The sequence below is a fragment of the Triturus cristatus genome, chromosome 1_2 (genome assembly GCF_964204655.1).
Source record: "Triturus cristatus chromosome 1_2, aTriCri1.1, whole genome shotgun sequence".
Lineage (NCBI taxonomy): Eukaryota > Metazoa > Chordata > Amphibia > Caudata > Salamandridae > Triturus > Triturus cristatus.
The window spans coordinates 438696057-438722712 of NC_140580.1; the positions used below are offsets into that span (position 1 = coordinate 438696057).

At 47.5% G+C, this 26656-nt stretch overlaps 1 protein-coding gene across 7 annotated transcripts in view; it reads right to left on the reverse strand.

Moving 5' to 3' along the window:
• Positions 1 to 26656, reverse strand: part of PLCE1 (phospholipase C epsilon 1) — a 932976-nt gene that overhangs the window by 55539 nt on the left and 850781 nt on the right. For all 7 annotated transcript variants that reach the window (XM_085605968.1, XM_085605952.1, XM_085605960.1 and 4 more), the window contains one exon: positions 5527 to 5697. In XM_085605968.1, the coding sequence (XP_085462094.1) occupies positions 5527 to 5697 (171 nt within the window). The remainder of the gene's footprint in view (positions 1 to 5526; positions 5698 to 26656) is intronic.

The following is a 26656-nucleotide window of genomic DNA, read 5'->3' on the forward strand; positions in this document are numbered from 1 at the left end:
GTGTCTCTGACCATGACAGTTGAGAGAAGGGCTGTTACAACACCATCATGCGTACGAGGGTGGGGTAACAGAATATCATTGTCAAACTACTGTTAGGCATAATTATCATGCCCTAAATTATGGCAACAAAAAATATTTTTCCATTAGAGTTTATGACTGAAAATCTATATTCAATGAGAAATATTTCTGCAATTTCAGGATTTGAAATTTAGGTTATATATTTCCGTATACAACATACAATAGCAAGTGAGCCAATATGGCCATAAAGAGTCAGTTACAATACGAATGTTTGTGTGTTTCCTGTGCAAAAAAAGATGTATCAGACTTTCTGAAAAGAAGTGGGTGTTCACAATTATATCTGCGCTGGAGTCTTAATAAAGTCCTGTAGCATAACACTCAGCTACCTTTTTAATTCTTAACTGATGGAGGCCCGTGTGGAGGTATTCACAAGTCTAAAATCAGAATGGAGGCACGCTGACTATTTTATATAAAGCATATATTGTCACTATAGTACATCTTAAACATTAGGACCACCATGCGTGCTTGTCATGTGCAGATCAATTCCAGATACATACATGAAGACAAGCTACCCAAATGGGGCAAATATTGCACCAGTAGAGAAATCAAGCTACAGTGGCATCTTTTTACAGAGCTAACACTTTGGAGGTAAGAAAAGGTACGACTCAGTAAAATTCAACTGATATGTATGCGAGAAATGTTTATGCTGCTCCTTAAGGGTCAGAGGAGATGAAGCTGTCAGGTAAAATCCCTTTTTTTAGGGCTCATTATTATCTTAAAGTGACCCCTTGTCAGATTTCGGGCCTCAAAATTTGGCTCCCACCTGGACAATAAAGAACACCCAACAAGGCAAAGACCATCATGCTCAGTTAATGAGGACTAGGGTTCCACAGTTTGGCCATGGCTATAGAAGGATCTTCCTCCCCATCTCGCCTTACAAAATGTAGGAATGATCACCAGTTTGTACTTGATAGAGCGCAGAGGTCTTCACTGGTTGGTACCACAGAAATTTGGTTCTAATCGCTCGAGGTCCTGAATTATACAATGCCTTGTGTGCAATGCACAAGGCCTTAGAAGAGACTCACCTGCTGATGGGCAATCAGTGAAGCTTGACTAGTTCATCAGCCACCGATTGATGTCTTGGGAGGTCCAAAATTTTCGCCGCATCAGTAGGAGGGATATAGGCCTATAGTGTTTCAGTTATTTTGGATCCAAACTAGATTTCTTTAGGAGAGGTCTGACCGCGGCCTCTTTCCACACTTTGAGGAAAAATCCGGATACAATAGATTGATTAGTAATGGATTTTAGTGGCCCAGCAATGGTTTGAACGGCACTATGAAAACATTTTGGGGGGGGCAGGGCTCAAATGGAGACCCTGATTTGGAGATCAGCAGAAATGTAAGGTTTCTTCTTATGTCATCATTTGGAAACAGGAGAAGGAAGGTTGACTTTACCTAACTTCTTCTTTAACGGTGTTTTCTAGCATCCCATGCCCACTGCCTCTACTTAGATAGTCAGGCTGCTCCAGTTTTGTTTTAACAAAAATTCATTAGATATAGTAAAAAGTTTAGACTGAAAATACAGATCCATCTCATCACAGAAGGTAAGAGTGACTTCTGTGTGATTTGGAGTGTTCGAGGAAGACAAAGTATTTATGATTTTAAATATCCCCCTAGAGGAGTTGGGAGTGTTGGCAATTTTTTCACTAAACAATTTGGACTTCTCTTAAAAAATAGCCTGTTTATACCCCCTGATCAGGGCTCTATATTTACCTTTTTCCTGCTGGTCATAGGCTCTGTGCCAGACCCTTTCTTGTCTCATACAGCTTTGCATCACTGATTTAAGTCGGTAAGAAAACCAAGACGAAGAAGTTGATGTGAGAAAGTGCCCTCTTTCTGCATGGTTGCCCCCACTTTTTGCTGAACTGCTGATGTGCTTTGACTGAGTGTGCCCTGGGCTCCTGCCAATCAGGTACACAGGGCCTATGTTCGTTCCCTAAACCTGCTTTAAAAACCAAACCCAATTGGCATCTCTGGCCACAGGTCAGCCCCTGGTAAATGGTACCACAGGTACTTAGGGCACTGTGACCAGGGAAGACCTCTAAGAGTGGCAGCACTTATTGTCTTACTCTTACAGGCCCTGATCCATTACACTCACACACTGCCTTTGCAGGCTGCGTGTTTTGGTGCATAACAAAGTGAAGAGTCAACATGGCACACATCCCTGTGTGCCATGCCTACAACTCACTGCCCTGGCATAGATCAATCACCCCTCTAGCTGGGTGCACTATACCAGTGGTGAGGGTACAGGTGCATGAGCCCTGTACCCCTACATTGTCTAAGTCCATTCTTAGACATTGTAAGTGCAGTGCTGCCATTATGAGTATATGGTGCTGGGAGTCTTGTCATTACGAACTCCACAGCCCCATAATGGCTACACTGAAAACTGAGAAGTTTGGTATCAAACTTCTCAGTACATTAAACCCACAGAGATGCCAGTGTGGGATTTAATGAAAAATGCACACAGAAATGCCCCCTGAAAAACAACCTACCACTAGTGTCCAGGCTGAGTGGCTGCTTTCACCTGCCACCACCAGAAATGTTTCTGAACCCCTGGGTCGAGAGCCTGCTGCTCTCGGGGGCCTGATACAATGCACATCCTGGGACGAGGTGCCAAGCCTCCTCCCCAGGAAGGAGAGGATCCACAAAGGGGAAGCTTAAAAGGCTTGCTGCCTCTGTGAGCTTCCCCAGGCCACTTGCTGCTTTCAGCAACTGGTCCTCGCTGGTTCCGCCCCCACTTTGGGCAGGAGAACCGGCGGGAAAAACAAGTGAGGAAGAGAGGTGTGCCCACCTCTGCCAACTCCACCCCACAGGTGGGGGAGGTGAGGTGAAGCACAACTCTAAGTCCCCACCATCTTGCAGATGGGGGGACCCAGCCAGCCAGGGAAAGGCTTATGCCCCCTCCCACTGGAGGGTGGCATAATAGGGAGTGTACCCACCCCAGGGAAGGGATCCATTGGTCCCAACCTTTTACCTACCTGTAACACCCCTAAATCTAGTATTTAGGGGCTACCCTGAACCTTGCTTCCTCAGACAAACTACAAGAAGAAGGACCGAACAGCCGCGCCGAAGCAAACACAAGGAGGACGCCCACTTGACTTGGCCCCAGTCCTACCAGCTTGTCCCCACCTCAAACCTGCTCCAGCAAAATCTCGGTGTGTCCTGCCGCCAGCAACCTCAAGAAAGCTGGAGGACCTGCCTGCCTTCAATCCCAAAGACTTTGTCTCCTGTGAACACCGGATTTGTTCAAACAACAGACTCTAGCTCCGCAAGGATCCGCCAGTTTGCACCCGACCCCCACGGCCCGAGTTCGAGTGGCCCAACACCAAGAGGTCATCTTCCCGGCGATCCCTGACCTGCCTCAAGCCTCCAGCCAAAGCCTGCAGGCTCAAACCGGAAGGTCCCCCCTCCCCCCCCCTCAACCGCGACCAGGAGCTGGTAAGAAGATCTGACCCTAAAAGGCCCCCCCTGCACCCAACGGCCCTAGGTGGCCCAACCGATGGTGCCTAACCAACCCCCAACTTACCTCTGCAAGTGGTGGTCGCAACCAGAAGACCTTTTCCTTCAAGCCTGCAGTGCTTTTGCAAACCGGAGACTCCCCATTGAAATCTACAGGGCTTCCGACACCAAAACAGCACTATGCACCCGGCTGTCCCAGTGCCGCTGAGGGTGCATATTTTGTGCTGGCCCAAACCCCCATTTGCCTTGAGTTTAAGTCTAGGAGCTGCTCCCACAACCCAGTGGCATGCTCGTCAGCAGCCACCAAACGGAGGCCCCCTATCCCCCTTTTGGATAATTTTGGGGCTCAGCACTCTGCACCCGGCCGCCCTAGTGCCGCTGAGGGTGTAACAAGAGTGCATTCTTGACCTTGGAAGACCCCTAAGTCTAACCCCCAGAATACCAACTTCCACAACAAAGTACTTACCTTTGAACCGATAACACTATTTTCTTCCCTAGGTTTTAAGTGTGGAGTTGGAAAATCTAAGAACTCCTTTTACAACTGTACTAAATAACAAAAACGCTTTTACTTACCTGTTTACAGGAAGTGTCCCAGGGTAGTATCCTGGTATACTACACTGTGTAAGAAAAGTAATCTGAAAGTAATGTACTGGTCACTTTACTAAAAAGCCCATTCAAAGTATATGTACAGTATTTCCAAAGCATTTAATTTCTCAGTAACATTACAGTAAATCAAAACAAAGTGCATATACAATTACAATCCAAACTGTGTTACAACTGTATATTTACTGCAAAGTATTTATCACTTACCTGTGCCAGGCTTACTTGGCTCTAGGAAATAAAACAACTAAAAGAATATTTTTATACAAAAACAATCGGTGTAAATTCAGTCCTTGAGTGTGTGAATTTATTTGCTGACTTAGTGTGTACAACAAATGCTTAACACTGTCCTCTGATGAAGCCTTACTGCTCGACCATACTACCCAAATAGAGAGTGAGGTGCTATCTACTTTACCTCTGCCTACCTTTTGGTTTCAACTGGACTCTGTGCACACTATACCTCACTTTGGTATAATATATACAGAGCCAGCTTCCTACAGTTGATTCCTTTTGACATTCTCTAGGTTAAGAGGGACAACTTCGCCTAACGCCATTGTAAACCATCTTGAAAACTCTTCAGCTGACAGATTAACATCTTAGACAGAAATGATTTTGCTGTTTAGTTCATTAGAGAAAGCCATCTGTGACAAGCCCTTCCAGTTACAACTAAGATATTTAATTTTAGAGTTTCTATAAGCCTCTCTGAGGGGTTTCCAGGACAGTGAGAAACCAACCGCATGATGATCAGACCAGCTTAGCAGAAGAGTTTCCTCAACCTTGAACATTGCACTGTTAGAGAAAATCCCATCTAATGCGTGCCTTGCCACATAGTGGACTCTAACTAACTGGGTAAGACCAAAGCTTGTTAAAGTAGCAATAAGAGTAGCTGAGTCCCTATATTTGTTTAGCACTCCAGGTGAAAGTTAAAATCTCCTAAAATAGTAAAGCTGGATTTTTCTATACAAGGTTCAAACACTTGACCTATATCAAACAGAAAAGTGGGTCTTGATCAAGGGAATCAATAGATTAGCAACCTAGAGAAGGATACTGTATAGAGAATTTTAAGATTAAATCTCAAAGCCTCACAAAGTAAATTCTTTAATTGCTTCCATTGAACAGTGGAAAGTATTTTTTATAAACAATGGTCAAATCACCTTCTACCCTCAATTAAAAATAGTTGACTATCCAGCAGCCTGTGCAATTTATTTACAAAGACTCTTAACTAACTCCTCAGTGGCTTGTTAAGTGTTGCTGTTCTTTGGCCACTATAGACATCAAAGGAATTTTCTCACTGGTAGCACTTCCAGAATTAATTTAATTAAAACATGAAATATGTAAGGCTTGCACAGACACAAAAATATCAAGAGCTACAATAAATTCCGTTTCCTACCTGCTGAATGATTTCCTGAGCAGTACTTAACCGTAGGGCTTTGATAACAGTGCGAGGCTGCTCTGGAGAAACATCATGCACTTGAACAAAGAAGGTATCATCGTCATACACAGTGTTCGCATTTTCTTTGGAGTCCTTCTCTTCTTGAAAGTAATTATTTTCTTTTAAACTCTGAAAATATTTTGAGAAGTACACATTTATTCAGATTTTCTCCCAGTGGCCACATAATCCAGAGGACAATCTCAGATCAATTTAAGATATCACATACCCAGGCTTACATTTATATTAGTTATTTTGTAAAGTGCATCCTCTGACACCAGTAATTTTCCATTGATAAAAAAATGGTATGGTGGTATTTGTGTGAAAACTAATAACCAGATTCAAACCTTGGCAGACGGAGTACTGTAATTAGGGTGGCGGAGCACCTAATGTCCGCCATCCTGACTGACATTAGTCTGTCCTACTTCAAAATGACTGCGAGCCCAATGTTCATATCTGTATGTTCAAAGGAACAGTCATCATGGCCGTTCGCTTCAAGGTACAAAACATTTGGTGGATGACTCTTGTCGGTTTTAATGCCCATCCATCAAACATTTAATATTTTTTGTTTTTCAAAAACAAACTCCCAAACTTGGAGTTTGTTAGTGAAAAACAAAAAACAAATTCCTCCCACACCCATGGCGGTTTGTCTCAGGGCGTGGTCGTCATTTTTACTTCTGTCCCTCATCACCAAGTTCTCGCTGGCGGAAACGGACAGAAAAAACAAATTAGACCGTCAACTCTAAACAGATGGCTATACTATGAAGGCTCCTACTTCGTTGGGCTGTCAGAGGTAGTTTTCTCTTGACAAAGTCAGCAGCTGCTCCATCGAAGGAAAGCTAACTGTCCTCTCTACCATAAACAGGGCAGGCGCAATGTCAGTTTTGCAGACAAGGTACACTGTCAGGTTGGCAGACAGGTGAACTGTCCTCCAAACAACTCTAAATCACACTGTACTTCATTTTCCCCAGTGTGACCATATCAATATAGTATTTGGTATTGCACTATTGCTATACAGATATCTTTTACATTAATTTTCCATAAAATTGTTTAGACTTGGTTTACCTTTTCATATTTCCAATGTTACTGGGAATTTTGAAAATGCATACATATTTACAAGCGCTGTGCATACATTAATTGATGCCATGACATCTTCTAACTAAAGGCTTGGGTCTAAAAAGCCCAGATTGCAAGATAACTGCAGATAAGCACCTGCAAATATACAAACAACAGGTGTACATATTTTAATAACAATAACTTGGCACTGTAAAAAACATAAGAGACATAACTTTCCCCTGAACAAAACTCTACTCCTATCTAACTATAGGAGTCATACTGGATTTAAAAAATGTCATCAGAAAAATGCCTAAGGAACAAGTTACTTACTTTCGGTAACAATATATCTGTAAGAAACATAGGTTAGTTATAGATTCCTTACCTTAGAATTACCCCCAGGCGTCAGACTGGACCCAGAAAGTTTTTTCGACAGCAGTACCTCTGTGCGTCGAAATGTGGCGTCGTGGTCACCGGGATGACGTCGCGGTAGCTACTTAGACGCCGCCCTCGCGCGCTGACGTCATTTCTGTACACGACTTTCTGCACCAGAAACACAGAGCCATCCAAGACACTGACCACTGGTGCACAAAACTAGGGCCCTGAAAGGATGTCCTTAACCCTAGAAATTAGTTCCCAGAATGGGAAGGATGGGTGGGGCGGTAAGGAATCTATAACTAACCTATGTTTCTTACAGATATATTGTTACCGAAGGTAAGTAACTTGTTCATCTGAAAGAAACATGTTATTTATAGATTCCTTACCTTAGAATAGATACCCCAGCAATACCAACCTCAGAGGTGGATCTGCAGACCAAGATCACACCAGAAAGTCCTGGAGAACAGAACGGCCAAAGAAGCAGTCTCTCCGGACTTGGCTGGCAAGGCAGTAGTGTTTTGTGAATGTGTTCAACGAAGCCCACGTAGCTGCCTGACAGATGTCATTTAGAGGAACTCCTCGTCCCAAGGCAGTAGTTGCTGCCGTCGCCCTGGTGGGATGGGCGCGCAGCCCCACTGGAGGCTTCTACTTTGCCAGAGAATAGCAGGCTTTGATACACAAAACGACCTATCGGGAGATAGTCCGCTGTGTTCGGCCCGACCTTTCTTGGTGCCCACGTAGCCAACAAAGAGATGGTCATCCACCCAGAACTGTTTGGTGTGATCCAGATAAAAGGAAAGCGCACTTTTGGGTACAGACGGTGGAGCCTCTCTTCCTCTTTCTAAGGATGCGGAGGCGGAAAGAAGGAGGGCAAAATGATGGTCTGCCCGATGTGAAAGGCAGTGACAACCTTGGGAAGGAAGGATGGACGAGTCCTGAGAACTACCTTGTCCGGATGGACAGACAGGAAAGGAGGCTTAGATGAAAGAGCCTGGAGCTCACTCACTCTTCTGGCAGATGTGAAGGCTACCAGGAATGCAGTTTTAAGCGTCAGAAGCCTCAGAGGACAGTTATGAAGCGGCTCAAAGGGAGCGCACATTAAATAGATTAACACTAGATTCAAGTCCCACTGAGGCATAACAAAGGGAATAGAAGGAAAGAGATGAGTTATGCCTTTCAAGAAACGATTAACAACCGGGGACTTGAAAAGAGAAGGCTGATCTGGATGCCTAAGTAAGGCAGAGATGGCCGAGTGATAGCCCTTGATAGTGCCCAGAGCAGAGACCTGCTGGGCCAAAGAAAGGAGAAACAAGAGAACCTCAGAAAGAGGGTCAGAAAGGGGATCCACAGCCTTTGCTGTGCACCATGCCACAAATTTGTTCCACCAGCAGGCGTATACTGTCTTAGTGGAGGGATGCCTGGCTGCCAAGATTACATCACATACTTCGGGAGGCAGGTCAAAAGACGCCAACTGCCTCCGCTCAATCTCCACGCAAGGAGGTGCAGTCTGGACAGGTTTGGGTGGAGGACCGTCCCCTGTTGCTGCGACAGAAGATCCTCCTGAAGAGGCAGACGAGTCGGAGGATCGATGGCCATGTTGAGCAGCTCGGGATACCAGACTCTACGTGCCCAATCAGGAGCCACAAGGATGACTTGAGCCGATCGCGCCTGATCTTCTTCAGCACTCTGGGCAGAAGTGGTATAGGTGGAAAGGCGTACAACAGACCGCAACCCCACTTGTGACGAAAAGCGTCGCCTAGCAAGTGCTGCCTTGGAAATTCCAACTTGCAGAATTGCTGACATTGCGCGTTCTCTTTGGTGGCAAATACAGATATAACCAAGGCTCTCTCCACTGTCAAAAGAGACCTTGCACCACCTCCGAGTGAAGATGCTTCTCGTGATCCATCATGCACCTGCGGCTGAGTTCGTCCGCCCTGGCGTTCAGTGAACCTGCCAGGAGTTTACCCACCAGGGATATGCCCATATGTCCAGAGGCGGAGGGCCTCCTGACATAGGGTATATGACCCCACCCGCCCTGTTTGTTGCAGTACCACATGGCAGTGGTGTTGTTCATAAACACCTGCACTATTCTTCCCCGGACAGAGGGAATGAATGCCTTCAGTGCAAGACGGATCGCCCGAAGCTCCAGAAGGTTGATGTGGAGCTCGGACTCCGCCGGAGACCAGAGGCCTCTGATCTACGCCTCTACCATGTGGACGCACCATCCAAGAAGGAATGCGTCTGTCACCACTGTGTGATCTGGTTGGGGAAGGGAGGGGGATCTGCCGTTAACCCAATCCTGGTTTGTGAGCCACCCCTTCAATTGTCTAGTAGTGCCCTCCGAAATCTGGACGCAATCGGACAGATTCCCCTGATGCTGCACCCACTGGAACTTCAGGTCCCACTGCAGAGCCCGCATATGCCACCTGGCATGATCGGCCAGCAGGATGCAGGAGGCCATGAGGCCCAGCAGCCTCAGGGTCATCCTGAACGAAACCTGGGATAGAGGCTGAAAGATCGGAATCATAGACCGAATATCCAGAACCGCTCCGATGAAGAGGAGCTCCTGAGAGGGAATCAGGTGTGACTTAGGCACATTGATGGAGAACCCCAGCGAATGCAGGAGGTCGGCCGTAGTCCGGAGGTGGAAGAAGACTGCCTGGGGTGAGCCCGCCTTTAACAGCCAGTCGTCGAGATAGGGAAAGACTGAAATCCCCGATCTGCGCATATGAGCTGCGACCACCGCCATCACTTTCGTGAACATCCGAGGGGCAATGGTAAGGCCAAAGGGGAGCACGGTAAACTGAAAGTGCTTGCGGCCTACCGTGAACCGCAGATAACGCCGGTGGGCCGGTAGGACGGGGATGTGAAAATAAGCGTCCTGCAAGTCCAACGCTACCATCCAGTCTCTAGGGTCGAGGGCAGACAAGACCTGAGCGAGCGTCAACATCTTTAACTTCTGCTTCCGGAAGAAGCGGTTGACGTTCCTGAGATCCAAGATAGGATGAAGGCCCTAGTCCTTCTTGGGCAACAGAAAGTAGTGGGAATAACAACCACGACCTACTTCTGGGACAGGAACGCGCTCGAAGGCTCCCTTGGCCAAGAGCCGTAACTTCCTGTTGGAGAAGGGCCAGGTGATCCTCCAACATGCAATGGTATTGAGGTGGCATGGCTGGAGGGGTAGGCTTGAAGGGGCGGGAGTAGCCCCTCCGGACTATCTGCAAAACTCACCTGTCCAACGAGATGGTGCCCCAGTGGGGGAGGTGATGGCGGATCCTGCAGCCTACTGGCGTTCGATGGGCCTGAAAAGTTAGACTAGGAAGGCTTGGAGTCTGCTGCATAAGGGTGGGGGGTTAGTGGACTGGTCCGCCAGCTTGCCCCCTGAACCACTGCAGTGGTTTCCAAGTCCCCGGCCGCACGAAGATTGGAATACTTGCTGAGGCCTGTGGCTCTGGGCGGGACGTAGTAGGGCACCCCTTCCATAGCCACGAAAGGGGTGAAAAGTAGACTGCGCAGGGCAGCTGGAGAGGCTCAAGGACTTGGCCGTAGCCTGTTAAGTCCTTGAAACGCTCTAGAGCGTTGTCCGCTTTGTCGTCAGAAAGGCGACGGCCATCAAAGGGCACGTCCATGAGGGTATTCTGGACATCCCCCGAAAAGCCAGTCGATATCATCCAGGTGTAGCGACTAAGGGGTACTGACGTGGAAATCGTCCTGCCCAGAGTCAGTGGTATCCAGCTGCATCCCTTCCGGCGGCAACAGCCTGGGAGAGCACTATCCAGCCCTCCTCCGGACACTGAGGCAGCACCTGCGTAACCGAGTGGGAATAACTGCCCAATAGACATGCTGTGTTTACCGACCGCAGTCCCAAGCTGGCGGAAGAGAAAATCCTCTTTCCAAGATGATCCAACTTCTCGGATTCCCTTTCTGATGGAGCAGTAGGGAATGCACTCTTGGAAGTGGAGGCGTGGACTACCAAGCTCTCCGGGGTGGGGTGTTGGGAAAGGAAAGCGGGGTCGGCCGGAGGCAGGCTGTGGCGTCGGGCAATCGTGCTATCCCTGGGAGCCTTCGTGTTGGGCCTGGACCTGGACCTGGTGCCCAAAAGGACGTCGGTAAGGGCCTCATTAAACGGCAGCAGGGGCTCCGAAGAGCTCGCAGCCTGCTGAAGCAACTCTGTCAGGAGGTTAGTCCTGACCACCACCGTAGGAAGCTCAAGGTTGAGAGCCTCGGCCGCCCTACGCAACACCACTGCGTATGACGCTCCCTCCTCCATAGCCACGGTAGGAGGAGACAACATGCCAAGGTCAGGGGAGGTGTCTAGACCACTGGCATCCCTCAGTTCCTCTCTCCAGTCCTGTTCAGAATCTAGCTGATCAGTCAGAGGGTCACCTAACCCCTCCCAGTCCTCCTCCTCTGGGTGGCAATCAGGCCGAAAAGGGACCCCAGGAGTGAACAGGGGCACAAAAACCCCTCTCGACGCCGGTCCGGCTCCGAATCCACATCAGGATGGAGGCCAGGGTCGACGCCGGCCGGGGGCATGACCAGCGTCTGCTGCGGTAGCTGTGCCGGAGGAAGCAGCGGCGGTGGAGGTGTTATAAGGTCAACCGGCGCCAATCCGGATCCAGGCCTGGATCCAAGTGGGGCCTCAGATGTCAGCGGAGAAAGCCTAGGCTCCCTACAGAGTCCGCGGGGCCTGAGGGCGCGCCAGCGAGTTCGGCAGCCCAAAGATGGCGTGCATCGCCTCGTAAAATTTACAAAGCTGGGCAGGAGTCGCCCCGGGAAGGGAGGGAAGCCTGAAGTCAACTCTTCGGGCTCCAGGTCAGCCGACCGACTGGGAGAAGTCGAAGAGCGACGATGCTCCTTTGACTTCTTCTTGTGGCTCGACTTACCCGACCTGAGTTCGAAGACTTCGAAGACTTGTAAGAGTGATGATGGCTCCTCCACTGGTCCCTCGACCTCCCTCGGAGCGGGGCCCTTGAATGGCACGGAGCCGACTGCCAGCGCTCCAGAAGCTTTAAGGATAGCTCCCACAAAACCTGTGGCGCCATGAACCGGCAGTCGGAGCACGACTTGGGGTCGTGGTCACGCGCCAGGCAAAAGAGGCACATGCGGTGCGGATCTGTTACCGACTTTATTCGGCTGCAGGAACCGCATGCCTGGAAGCTGGGCATCCCTACGTGCACCAGGAGTCGTAGACTCAAAAAAAGACGTCGACAAAAGTCGCTCAAAAAGTTCAGTCAAAAAGTGACTGGAGGTACCGCTCGCTCTGGTTCTGCACTGGCTGGCACGGAAAAAGAAAGAACTGACGTCAGCGCGCGAGGGCGCCATCTAAGTAGCTACTGCGATGTCAACCCGGCGACCACGACGCAAACGACGGACATGGAGCTGACTGATGCCACCTTTCTTAGCGCAGAGGTACTGCTGACGAAAAAACTTTCCGGATCCAGTCTGACACCTGGGGGTAATTCTAAGGTAAGGAATCTATAACAAACATTTTTTTTCAGATGTAACATTAACACTTTACCCTGTACAGATAAGTTGTTTGAATGTTACCCCAATTTTCGCTAATTAATAGCTGCACAGGATTTTCTCTTTGAGGACATATGACGTGCCTCCGTTGGTAAAAACTGGGTAGGTGTCTCAGCGTGGGTTGGAGGAACTCAGTCAACAACCCCCTAGAAAACTGTTGTAGGCCCACACAACGTGCCCAATTCCCATCTCTTACAACCCTGAGAAGTCGCTACTTAAGCGACAGCTACAATTGTGAGATAGAGCCAGAGGTGGAAAAGCAAAGAAAAAATCTGGAAACATTTCATAGTGCACTGCAATGCACAACTGTCATAATACTTGGTAACATGCAATCTTGGGGAACGTGGCCAAGATGGCGACAGGGAGCAGTCGCCTCTAACCAGAGCTCCGCTTCACACTGGGCTCATCTGCAAGCATTCTGTAATTTAGCGGTGATCAGGGCTCTGGAAAGTGGACTCTCCCTAGCTGCTTAGACAGACGGAGGAGCTGGAGCCGACCCTGAAAGAGCCGGCAGGGAGAATGGGAGGAGTGCCTGATGTCCCCGGCCTCATGGACTGACAGGGACCAAGTTGACTGCTGTGCAAGGTGCGGCGGGCTGCCGGGGTTCAGCCGCGAGCGGCTGCATCGCTGAACGTGGTTGCCAGCCGAGCAGCCAAATGTGACCCCCTCCCTCCCCAGGCCTAGCACCTGTGTGAAGCAGAGGCCAATGGTGCTGACTGGTGGTCCGAGTCGTGTTCAGAGTGGCCTCTGTGTTTTCTGCGCAATTGCCTGGAGGCAGAGGCAGCTGCCTGGAGGCAAAGACAGCTGCGCGTATATTGGTGACCCACGTCGCTGGGAGAGACTGCTTTCTGGGACCCATGCGCCCGAGTGCCTGGACTTGGTGGGACCAGACATGCCAGACATCGTGGGGCGAACAGAGCCCAGGCCACATCAAGCTGCATTAAGTAGAGCAGCAGGCCCCAGGACAGAGGGCCGTCCCATTAGATGGGGCATGGGGCTGATCAAGATAAGCTGGCACCCTGGGAGATTGGAGACAGTGTGGGACAGGGATTGGCAGCGCTGCCTGGCTGCCCGCACAGACAAGGAGCGGCTTCAGGGGCTGCTGCACAACTGTCCAGAGGAAAGTGGCAGCCACACTTGCTTTGATTACCTATTCCAGTAAGCAAGACATCCCTGCTACGGCCTTGTGCGGCCGACTGTAATGGAGTTGGGCGGCCGCTTTGGTAAACACGGCAGCGTCTTCCTTTGATGTATGACCTGCACCTTTCTTGGGTGTTTGGCCCGCTGAGCGAGGCACTGGCAGACCGCAAGTGAATAAAGGCCTTAAGCAGTGGTGCACCACGTAGTTGATGCGGGATGTAGACCCCGCCTCCAGGTGAGCAGGCCACGGTGGCTGACTGTTAGGCCCCTTTCAGGCCCTATCTCACCTATTCCTTAACAGTGCCCAGGAGGGCTATCGGATTGGGGCTGCTCGACAGCATCTGGAAAACTGCTGACAGAGTGCTGTGACTTGGCTTGCTGTGGCGCTGGGTGCATGAGATGTGGACATGGCTGAATTACTATTGACTGGGCATACGCATTAAGTTCTACATTAGTGCTACTTACCTCCTCATGGTGGTGCACAGCTGGGGTACCTATGGGGCCACATTCAACGGCAGCCTTCCATTATATCTGGACCCCCATCTGTGCTACTTGCACGCAGGATATTGGAGAGCCGACTTCCAGACGGTGCTCCCCCCTTACTGTATCAGTAGTCGGAACTGGTGCAGCCAGGGGAGTGGACATTGGACGCTCATACTGATTGACTCTTGTTTTGCAGCTTACCTACTGTGCCTCCCCCACCTCCTCGCTGCCTCCCTGGATGCCCCCTGCCACCACCCCTCGGGCATCATCGCTGACTGGGAAGTGTTTCCTCTCCGTCGCGGGTGCCCAGATGCCATGGGAGGTGGTGACTGGGGTATGGTACGACCAAAGGCATCCAAGCCTCCACCTCAGAAACCATCATGGGCATGTCGGTGGCCTCCCCAACTCTGGTGAACCCGATCGGTCAGCTGGAATGTATACTCGTGAAACATACGGGGATGTTTGACAAGATGCTACAAGCTATCGAAGACTGCAACACCGCCATGGAGGCCTGACTCGGGGCGATTCAGATTGAGACTGGCCTGCTGAGAGCTGACCACGCCAAACTCACAGAGAGTAGACGATGCAGAACCCTTCCTGCTATACCTCCATACAGGATCAACTGAAAGCTCAACAGACCGAGGTACGTGATCATGAAGCAAAAGCAGAAGAAACTGAGGGGCGCTCTTGGCGTAATAAAATCCCTCTGCTAGGCTTCCCAGAGAGGTAGGAGAGCCCCAGTATGTACCCATTCCTGGAAGATTGCTTGACCATCAAGGTCCTAGGCAATCAATGTTTTTTTTTACCATTGAGACCACACATAAGATTCCTGGCTGCCCCCATCTTCTGGGAGCACCCCCACATCCCATGATAGCACGCCTGTTCAACTACAAGGACCGGGATCTCCTGTTGCAATTGTTCTGTACTAAAGGCCCATGGAAATACAACGGAAATACCATCTCAGCGTACCTGGACTACATGGTGGAGGTCCAACGATGTCGTATCACTTTTGAAGTGGTCAAGGTGCAATTGCAAGCACTGGGACTGACGTTTACTCTACTCTTTTCCGCCAAGCCTCAGGTTGTGGATGCTAGCACGATGCATTTCATCCCCTCACCAGATTGGGCCTGGACCTGGCTGTGCTCCAAGGGGGTGCATGATCTGCCAGGATTAACTCGAGCTGACTCGCTGGGTTGGGCTGATGTGGGACCCCTGGCGCCGTTCACGCAGACCACAGACTCACTTTTCTGAAGAGCAAGCTGCTAAGGAGTGGGCACAGGTGGTGGTGGATGTCTCCCTGCATTGCTCCTGATACAGACCAGGAGTAATTGCTGGGAGTCCCCAGTTCTATTGTTCGGATGGTGCCTCCATGCTTGGGCCGGTAAGCTTACCCCAAAGGAGGACACCAGTTCCATAACTTTCCATTGAGGGTGAGTGCACTTGACTGAGTTCCTTTGCGATGGTGATGGGTGGAGGGAGAGGGTCTTGGATCTCCCTTAACTCCTATGTTTTTGCGCTAAGTGCCCCACTCTGCATGAGCTTCGTATTTGGGCCGAAGGAGGCCAATTTGCCACAGGTTTTTCCACCAGCGCACAGCTCTTGGCCCAACCCTCCAGAGACTTATGTTAAGGACTGTGTTACACTAAGGACACGTATTTGTCACTTATTACACTGTTGGGGATTCAGTGGCTCGATGCCCATTAGCATCCAAGCCAAGCAGGTGGGAGTAATTGTTATGTTGGCATTTTTGTTAGCTTTGAGCAGAAATGTGCCAGGAACTGTACGGGGATGGTGGGTGAGGGCACATTAAGCAGTCTGGACCCAGGGCAGATACACTTTATACATGGCTACCACATACAATGTACTAAATTTGAATATCAGAGGAATGGCAACCCCAATACGCTGACATAGAATATACACATACCTTAGGCGTAGGCATATTCGCATTACTTGCCTCCAAGAGACACATCTCACTACCACAGAACTAGACAAGGTCTCCAGCAACTGGAGTGGGCAATTGTTTGGCACTAGATATTCCGCCTATGCCAGTGGGGCCCTGATCTGGATTGCTCCAGGGGTACCCTACGGGAATAGCAGGACTATAGTAGATCCCGAGGGCCACCATGTTCTAGAAAAGGGGCTGTTGGATGAGTGACCCCTATCAGTAGTTTCCCTGTACGCACCAAATACGTTACAGGGAGACTACCTTCACACACTCTCACTAGCCCTGTTCTTGGACCCCCAGACACCAAACATATGGGGAGGAGATTTCAATTGCATACATAACACTGAAATGGACTGCTCGATTCCCCCCTCCCGGGGATGCAGGGCCTGGAGGTGACCAGACATTTTAGACAGTGAACGGCAGCAGCGCAGCTACACGATATCTGGTGAATGGGTCATTGGGGCAAGCCGAATACTCCTAATATGCCTGGGGCCATCAGGTACACACCAGATTGTATTAAATCCTATGAAATGCACAGTTCTGGCCTCGAGTGCTCAGTTCTGAAAACCTTGGCCAGACGTTGTCAAATCAGTGCCCCCCTTAAGGTTACATTCCGCTGGGGGAGGTCAGAAAACTGATACCGACTTGATAACTGCACACTGAGGCTCTTCTCGAAACAACATATAGAGACACCATTAGCAGACACGTGCTTCATTATTTAGAGGAGAGTGAGGGTTCTACAACCTCCAAAGGGGTGGAATGGGACGCAATGAAAGTTTTCAAATCTTATATATATTTCTTTAATATCTCCACCTTACATATTAATCAATTTGTAGTTGCTTGTATAAATCGAGAAACATCTTTTATTCTGTATTTGTCTTCTTATGAATAGTGTTAAACCATCACACTACTGTCAGTATTTTCGTATCTTGTAGTTATAACTTGTTCCCTGTACCATTCATTGTGAATTGACTATATGATATTGATTACATTATAGGATTGATTCCTCTGATGAAGGGCCAGTCCCGAAATGCATTGGGATTCCGATACAAGTTACAAAAGTACTGACAGTAGTGTGATGGTTTAACACTATTCATAAGAAGATTGATACAGAATAAAAAATGTTTCTCAATTGATAGTAGCGACTAAAGTTCAATTATTATCTAAAGTGGATATTAAAGAAATATATATAAGACTTGAAAACTATCAATTGGAGTCCAAAGTGAGAACGTTGTTCTCTTTAGGAAAACGCAATATTTGTTCATAAACTCTCACGCTACCAGATCAGTGGGCGGTTCCCACCTGCACCCAACACTATAAGCAACAAGCATTTGCAATGCAATAGGTCTCGCATTAATAAAGTTTGAGCTATTGGCATTGCTAAATAATGCAACACCAATAGCTCAAACTTTAATAATGCGAGACCTATTGCATTATTTTGGGAGTGCAGGAGAAGCTTATTTATGGGAAGAAGGTGACGTGCAGGTGTTCAGTCCAGTTAGTGGTGTTGCATGTGGTGGCTGTGCAGACGCTAGGGTATTTTCGTCCAAGGAATGATGTTGTTAGTGACTCCCAGTGAGTTGCCAATTTTCAGTGATGTTCTGTTCGGGGGTTGCTGTGTGGAGCTGCTTGTGGTGGGCTTCAGTCCTGAGAGCACTATTGCCTGGAGGTCGGTGAATTGCAGAGATGAGGGTTTGGGGAGGGAATGCTGCAGTCTGTCCGTACAGAGAATCGCTGTTTCCTGGAAAGATGTGGGGATGCAGTTCAGCCGGATACGGCTGCGGTTGCTGTGGAGCCGTCGATGTGCCCTATGTTCATGCGCACGCCAGCCTGCAGCCAACCAGGGCTGAATGAAAGATGCAGGGAGCGCGGTTACATCAGCGCAGCATCGACGGTCCTGGAGGAAGCACGGAAGCTGCAGGGAAAACAGCGCTGGAGCCCGCAGCCACATCTGCGTGCTCTATCAGAGAAGTCAGCCAAAGCAAAACTGCAAATACAGCTCTGAATGACTGACACAAGCTGAACAGAGCACGGACATGTACTGAGTGAAGCACGTGCATAAACCTTAATAACACACACCGCTACAAGCGTACGTATCTTTCACTCAAAAGCCCACACATACACACAACCACAAATATCCATGCACTTGTTTATCACAAAAACGGCACACAAACAAAGTTTTCACACACTCGCATATTTTCCACATAAAGACACACACCAAGCGCGTGCAGGCGCATCGACACACACACAGCAAAATTATATACATTTCAAACACAAATGCACGCTCGTGACACTAGACATATGCATATACGCGTAGAGCCTTGCACCAGCAGATCCCACTCCTTCAACGACTTCCCGCCCTGAAATTAGTCACAGCGCATGACAAGTCAACGGCAACCATCAAAGCAACAAACCCGAAACTCTTATTGACAACGGATCGTAGGTGGGATAACAAGTTGCCTCTAGGCGCTGACCACATCACATGCAGCCGATCATATTTTCTGACATGTTTGTTGGCTTATCATAAAGGCCATCTGATGCATCAATACACATGGCCGACTCAAATCAATGGGGATTAAATAGTAAAGAAACAGGAATATGTTCATTATTATTAATGGCGATAAACACATTTCAATACTTATACATTTACTAAGGAGGTCATTTTAGAACTGGACAAAAACTAAGGAGGAGACAAAGGTTTATTGCAACTGGTTTTAATTTGCTTCCCACGAGGGTTAATGGGTTGTAATTCAATTTATGGTACCAGGTAAATTTCAGCATCAGTGTGGCTGTTTGTATACAGTACAACAGGCGGCAGTGAAAGCGATCGCTATTGTAAAATAAGCAACTGCTAGGGTGTTCATAGGTTGGAGCTCCAACGGTGTGACACAAAATGTGCACTAATATATATATATATACACGTGGGTTTGAGAAATCCAGCAAGAGTAAAGAAAAGTAGCTGAATCCATTGGATCCTGCGGCCTGAGTGTTTCTTTCTTTTAGTCCCTGCATTGATTGCTTGGCCGTATCGCCCTTCAGCTGAATGTCCTCATTTGGCTGTCAATGTTTGTTTACCTCGTCACCATCACAAGATCTCAGAAATGCAAAAGAAGCGAGTAGGTGAAAAATTCTGGAAGGCGTTTCTTGGAGATGTAAAGCATGGTTATTTTTGCTTAAGGGCCCTGGCGCCGTCTGTGCAGGAACCATTGCGTGCATCTGTGTCCAGCAGCCAGCTCCAGCCCTCGAGACAGACCATAAAAGTGCCATCCAGATCATAAAACACTCCAGAGGTGTGCGGAGATAAGGGCCTCCGGGCTACGGGCACAGGTCCAGGTGTGGCATTATCTCTATTGTTCCATTCCACTGATTCGATCCCTGGGGGCTCCTGGCACAAGCCCAGGTATGGCATTATCTATATTTAGGCTATCTGGTTTTAGGTTTAAACCTATAAAAACTGATAAAACCCCACCGAAAGGAAAATAGTCATCACCGGCGTAAACATATAAACACTGAAAAAAGACCTTTGCCACCACAAACTAAGTGGCATTCATAAAAAGGAAAATTTGAGTTAAAGTCATTTTTATTTCTTCCTGTAGGGGCCAATACATTGTAACTTTGTTATACAAGGTAACATCAACAAAGACCGGACTAACGTTATTCTGCTTGAGTTTTGTGGTTTAGGGATGTCACTAAAACATCGTCTCTTCTTCCTTCTGCTTTTTTCAGTTTTGTGGTCTTTGGTCTAAAGATGCAGTGTTTAGAAGCATGTTTTAGGTCTTATTTAGTTATTTTATAAACTGTAGAGAATCGGGAAATATCAAAATCATATTCGAAATGTTGGTTACATTTGATTTCACTGATAGGTAAAATGTGTGGTTTCATAAAAATCATTCCTTATATCTACCATCACATTAACCCACAGACAGAGAATGGGTGAAATCCTTTGATTCATCAGCCCCCTTTTCTAGTGAGTCAGTATTGACTGTAAGTGAACTGCCAAACACCCCAGTGTTTAAACATTCAATTCAAGGTGTAGTGACAGCTATATGTGAAAAGAATGTTGTCACCAAGCATCCGAGATAGTGATGAAAACATGACACCAGGCGTTTGGTAAACATGGAACGCAGTGTCACTTGGAATGCTGCTGAAAAAAGTTCCTTTCAAGTTCAATACAGATTGAAGTGATATTGTTTGTATTTGCAGTAATTCAGCTATGTATATGAAAAAGTTGTATGATGGCCTGTCAAAATCAATACCTGAGCTGAAGTGCTTCCCAGGAAGAGATCCTTGTCACTTGCTAGATGTTATGCTGAAAGTAACTTTACAATCTTCAGAGTTAATGAAGAATGCTATTGAATTTGTGCTCCATTCTGGTGCAGTAAAAATGTGTTTGGACATCATATACCCTGTGCATAGGCTACCTATACACATGCACTATAAGTGCAGAAAGTAAGGAAAAATTTAAAATAAATTAAAATTCCATAAACACCGGAAAAACACTGTTTCTGTTGGTTTTAATGGCGTGGAAATGTGTAACCACTGTTTTTTAAGGTATTGAAAAAACTGATAAAACCCCACCAGAATTTACCAAAAATAGAAACTGAAAACAGGAAAGCCTATCTATATTGCACCAATCCCTGCTGCCCCCTGGCTGCCACACATACCTGTCAGACCTGTCTGTCCTCACAAGGGCCGCATGAATACTCTGATGTAGGCATTTATTTATTGATATTTTTGCATATTTTACAAACTATTTGAATGTGTACACGGAGTGGTCGTCAGTGTGGTTGGTCCAACAGCTATCAGGCACATTTGCGCTACCTCTGTTGGCATTAGGGGGAGTGGGGGTCCACGGCGGGGGGGAGCAGGGAGGGCTTCGTTATTACATGCTTGGGTGTCTGTGGCCCACGTTGCTAGTTACCTTTTGTCCCTTTGTGCAGTCTTGATTACGCGTGGGTTATCTGGCTTGTCTAATACCCGCTCTAAGTCCCTGACTCAGCGAGTGGTTTGGGTTGCTGCCTGCGGGGAGCCCTCTTGACGAAATATAGACTAATCCGTCCACAGAGAAGTCGCGCATCAGTAACTCGCGCTCTTCCAACGCCACGGGGCGAGGGGGAGGGGTGGGGGCTGCTGCTTGCTCTCTTCTAACGCCATAGTGCTCAGAGTTGTTGACTATGGAGTATCAGACCACCGAATGCCCTTATTTTCCGACTCAGCTGACAACCTAAGCCTGTGTGCAGTTTCCCAGTAGCGAAGTGCCCCGCTTAGGGTGGCCAGATCTTGAAACCACAAGACATATTCAACAAGCGGCAGTGAAAGCGATCGCGAAAGCGATCCCTATATTGTAAAAACATTTAATAAAACACGCCCGCGAGTGGTGCGCGCGCGCCACAGCGAAACATGTAGTTTCAATTATCGCGCCCGTGTCTGGCCACGATAATTGAAACCACATGGCCTTTGGTGCACGTAATAGACACCAATAGGCCATGGGCGGAGCAATGCACCCGCCTTTGGCCAATTGCATGCTGTCTTTAAAAAAATGACGCCTGCAAAGGCCAATAGCGGGCCACAAAAGGAAAAGCCCATGCACAAGCGTGTGCAATTCCTGCTCGATTTCTAAACCCCGTACAAGAGGTCTCTCGCTGCGCGAGCAGTGCTGCGCACTGCAACACAGGCGCGAGACCTAAAAAAGAATAAAACGGATGACTATTTAAGTATTTAGGAGTGTGGCAATCTCTTATATTTTGAATTTACGTAAGGAAAGTTGTCAGGTTAGGGCATTGCATTAAGACCACTTGGGAGGAATGGTCCTCTCTGCTCCTCAGTGTCACGGAGCTGGAGGCGCACCAGGGAGAGTGGTCGAGGCTTGTGCACTGCTAATTGAGCTTTGGAAGCAATGTAAGGAGGAGAAGTGCCGCCTGAAAAGCATTGACTACAAGTCCTCCTTGGTTCACCAGCATGCATACGGTGACAATCCGGGACGCACTCTGGAATGGCTATTTGTGATCGCGGCGCCTTGATTCCTCATAGGAGCAGTTTGTAACTATGCTGGTGACATCGTAAACACCCAAGCAGACATTTATGAGGCCTTCGTCCAATACTATGAGGTGCTTTACTCCCCTCCTCCAAACCCCCCCACTAGCCCAAGTCCAGAACTACATTTGGGAAGCTATTCTTCCCCGCCTGATGCCCCTTCAATTTCAAGAACTTTAACACCACTTACAAATCGAGGAGATACAGGCGATTCGTCAGATGACACACAACAAAGCCACAGGAACGGACGAGTTCCCTATAGAATATTATGCGATGTTTAGGGCCACCCTTGCCCCCACGTTGCTGATGGTCAACCAAGAGGTGCACCAACCAATATTGCCAGACTCCCTCTGTGAGGCCCTCATTGTGGTTCCACCCTGACCAGTGTGGATTAATCCCCAACAGGGCAACCTACTGTAGCTATACTAGAGCTGGGGTTTTTTCCCCTACATAGAGTAGAGCGCGCACATGCAGAGGAGCCTGGCCAACTACTCTGGTGATATGAGACAGTTTGATACCTGGGTGTCAATATGTACCACACTGACAGAGACCTCCTAAACGGCAACCAAGGGAGAACTCTGGCGTCGGTACGGCAGTATCTGGGCTTCTGGATGTGTTTGCCTCTGTCACCTATGGGACGGGCCTCCATTGCCAAGATGTTAGTACTTCCCAGGCTCTTATATTTCTTTGCGGCCGTTCCGGTGGTCCCGACTAACGCATTCTTTATGGACCTGCGGGGATTCGTCTCCAACTTGGTATGGGGAGGGCCCGCAAACTGGTATTTATACAGGCTCTCCTGCATCCATTGACGGAGGATGGTCTAAGGATGCCGGACCTCCTACTGTATTTTACAGTGGCACAGTTACGGCAGCCTATGCAATGGCTGGTTTGTGACACCACAGGAGAGTAGAACCATCCAGGAAGAGCTAGGATACGTGGGGCTCCTGGACTGGCTAACGTGTGGGGCACATCCAGGGATCTGGGCAGACGGGTGCGTGCCGCCAAGTTCTGCTGGAGAAGGTTTATGCATCCCAGACGCAAGCCGACACTCTGCGCCCCTCAAATGGTACTTTGGAGCGCACCCAGAATGAGTGCCATAAAGGGGGCACATATCCCAGTACTGTGGCAGGAGGCGGGGGTGTCTTGTATGGGTGACCTTTATAATGATGGTGTCCTGCTTTCCTTCCAGGAGGTGCAGGATATATATGGGCTGGTCGCTGGCGCGTTTCTTACTTATAACACACTTGTCCTGGAGGTCAGAGGTACTTGGGCGGTGGGACCGGAGGATCCGACCCAGCATCATGACCTTCAGTGCATCCTATAACACAGCTTGGGCAGGAAAGCGGTCACAATGCTATACGCAGTCTTACAGGCTGCAGATGCAGACTACACCTCACACAGTAAGCTCCACTGGGAGGAGTGTCTGGGGACAGGACTGACAATTAAGCAATGGCGGATGGCCACGAAAGAAGTGAAGCATGTTTTCCGTAATGCCCACCTCCAGTTTACGCAATTTAATTACTTACACCACACATACCTCACAATGCACAGACTCCACAGAATATTCCTAGGAGTAGTCCCATTATGCTCATGCTGTCACCATCCAGATGTGACTTTCACACACATGGTGTGAGGATGCCCGACACTGGTCCCTGTTTGGACCCAAGTGATGGACCATATATCAGCGGTGAAAGATGTACATTTGCTGCCTGACCCCTGCTCTGCCTCTTGGGTATCAGTAAACTGATAAAACGCACCAAACACAATATAAAGTTAGTAGATTTTGCCATGGCCCTCTTTAAACGCTTATTTGCAATGTCCTGGAAGGTTACCCAGTCGCCCCTCAGCGAATACTGGCTACGGGTAGTGCATAAGTGAGCGGCAGCTGAAACTGAAGCCATGTCCCGAGACCTGTAGCTTAGGGGAGGAGACGGAGCTGCCACACTTTGGGATGCATATGTAGTCAAAGTAACGGACCGATTAAATGCTCCAGATTGAATACACAATATAGGCTAATTGAGACTGGCCCCCAATATAGGAAGGGTACACAATACCAACCAGCACCGGCATGATTGCAACAAATAGGACGATAAAAGAATAGCGGCAACAGTCCCTTTCCTGTTTCTCCTTTTTCTTCGGCGAGAAAAAGTCTTCAAGCATGTTACAAAGGCAGAACATCTATCCTCATTAGATCGTGCTGAGATGGTCTCAGTGTATGGCAATAAGCTCCTCACAAGGTCTCTAGACCAAAGAATCACACTTATCTGTTCTCTTCACTTTTTTCCACACCAGAAAACCTCCCAGTAAACATTGATTTTTGTGGTAACAACTACAGAAACCTCCAATTTCTATAGATAACTTTCCAGTCTGCTACAAGGATAATATTTACAGACATGTTCAAGCTACACATAAACATTCCGCCAAATAAGGAATTAGCTCCTGTTACCTCACATATCGCAATTAGGAGTTTGACGACTATCACCTCACTCAGATTCCCTGATAAATTTCAGTATGTCAAACTTGAAAATTATTAGGGTAAAATGGACAATAATTAGAAGGGCATGCACATGTAGGTGCATTAAGCACCAATGGTCTGCATTCAGACTCTGTAAATGGACTCAGCAGTCAGATTTTATTGGTTCGATAAATACCAGGCCACTCATAATGGGAACGTATGTAGATTAACATGTTGACATTTTCAATCTGGCACATGTGTCCACCTGTAAAGGTAGTGAAGCCCAGGGCGCTTTTGAGGCTCTTAACAGAAGGCACAAGTTATAAAATAGGATATTATAGCAGTCAACCTGTTCAAATTACATTGCAATCTGTGTTCTTTGTATAAATGCTATAGGTTATGGTATGGTTTTTGCTGAATTGAGCTGCTTCACAAGAAACACATATACATAATACATGTGACATTGTGACTGATATTTTATTCTATATCTTTGGCCTCATCTGCTCTTTTGTACTCTGTAATATTTTCCACATTTGTTTAAGTTTACAATTATTAAATCAGTTTGGTATTGCTATTACAATACAAACAGTACAACATTCCACAAGATGAAAAAAACAGTTATGAAAATGTTAACATTATGTACCATTGCATACATAAATAAAGAGAGACAACTAAAAAGATGACAATCGTTTACAATTAACCCAGCTGTCCATGAAAATTGGTAAACATTAACAATTGGCATGTTTAATCTCTGAAGACAGCATTAGCAAAATGTTCTTTCTTAAAGTTCTTGTTTCTTGTTTCACAATTAAGAAAACAACAGAGGCTTTCAACCAGCATTTACATAAATAGCCAAACACAGAGCAATATAAGAAGCATTGGTAAAAAGTTCCACTAGAGACACGGTTCCACTTACAATGTCGAATGCTACCATTAAGTGGAGAGTCTTTCCCCTTCTAGTTCCCAGAGGCTAGTGAGAGGGCTCGCTACATAAACATCAAAACACTCTTCTCATTAGGTGCATGTAATATTTCATCCAAATCCTGCTTGTAAGAAAGTGAATTATTAATTGGGGTGGATGGTAGTCCACCACAAGCAATTAAGTCACTAGCCTGGTAAGTCCAGTCAAAGGTTTCAGTAAATTAAACTTGAGCTCCTCCCATGGTAGCTTTGGCACAGAACAGACAGGTTTAACTTAAAGAAAATGTGTAGAGCATTTACAAGTAACAAAATAGCTAAAAAATCAAAGACACAACATATTAAAAATCCCTCTTCAATTCATAAAGTCGAGAAAAACATAATACGTAAAACACTAAAAAGACACAAATCCAATGAGGGATCAGTTTTAAAGATTTAAATGGAAAAAGCATCAAGAAAAATAAATTGTCCTATGTAAGTCAATGGTCAGTGTAGATCAGGACCAAGGTGCAATTTCAGGCAGACAGCTATGGTGCCCAGGTTGGATACACGAAGCGGTTTGGTTCGGGTGAAAGTCTGGAAGTCAAAAAAGTTTCGAAGTCCCATTCAAAACAGGGACTATTTTTTACCAGAAACATTTTCCCAGCACGGGTCACTACTGAAACTGTAGTCTCCACTGTGAAACCAAAGGCTGGATACCTGAAGCACGCTGGTCCCCACTGGTGCTTTGCAAATTTCTAGCTGAAAATGTTCCAAGTTTCAAAGAAGAATGGGACTTGGTTATTTTTCAGAGATGCAGGGATCTTTGAGCAGGACAAAGCTGGGCTGTTTAGAAACATTATTGGTGAGGTGCCAATTAAGCTTTGGATCTCTGGAGGAATAGTTTGCATAATGGTCTAAACTTTCTTCTAATGCCCAAACAACCACAGGTGTACACATCTAAGGCCCCCCAGAACTTCTCAGGGTGTCGGGCAAAGGCTAACAGTAGGGTCCAGTCCAGGTCCAGTTTCTGCTGATCAGCTGGGCACTTCAGGGGTAGGCCTCTTGCAGCTTGTGTGTCCTTATAGCAACACAGGTGGTCAGCTAACTGCCTTGGTTATAAGTGGCAGAAAGTCTCGCCCTTAGATGATCTCACAGGAAGGGGTGGCTCCTCCGCTAAG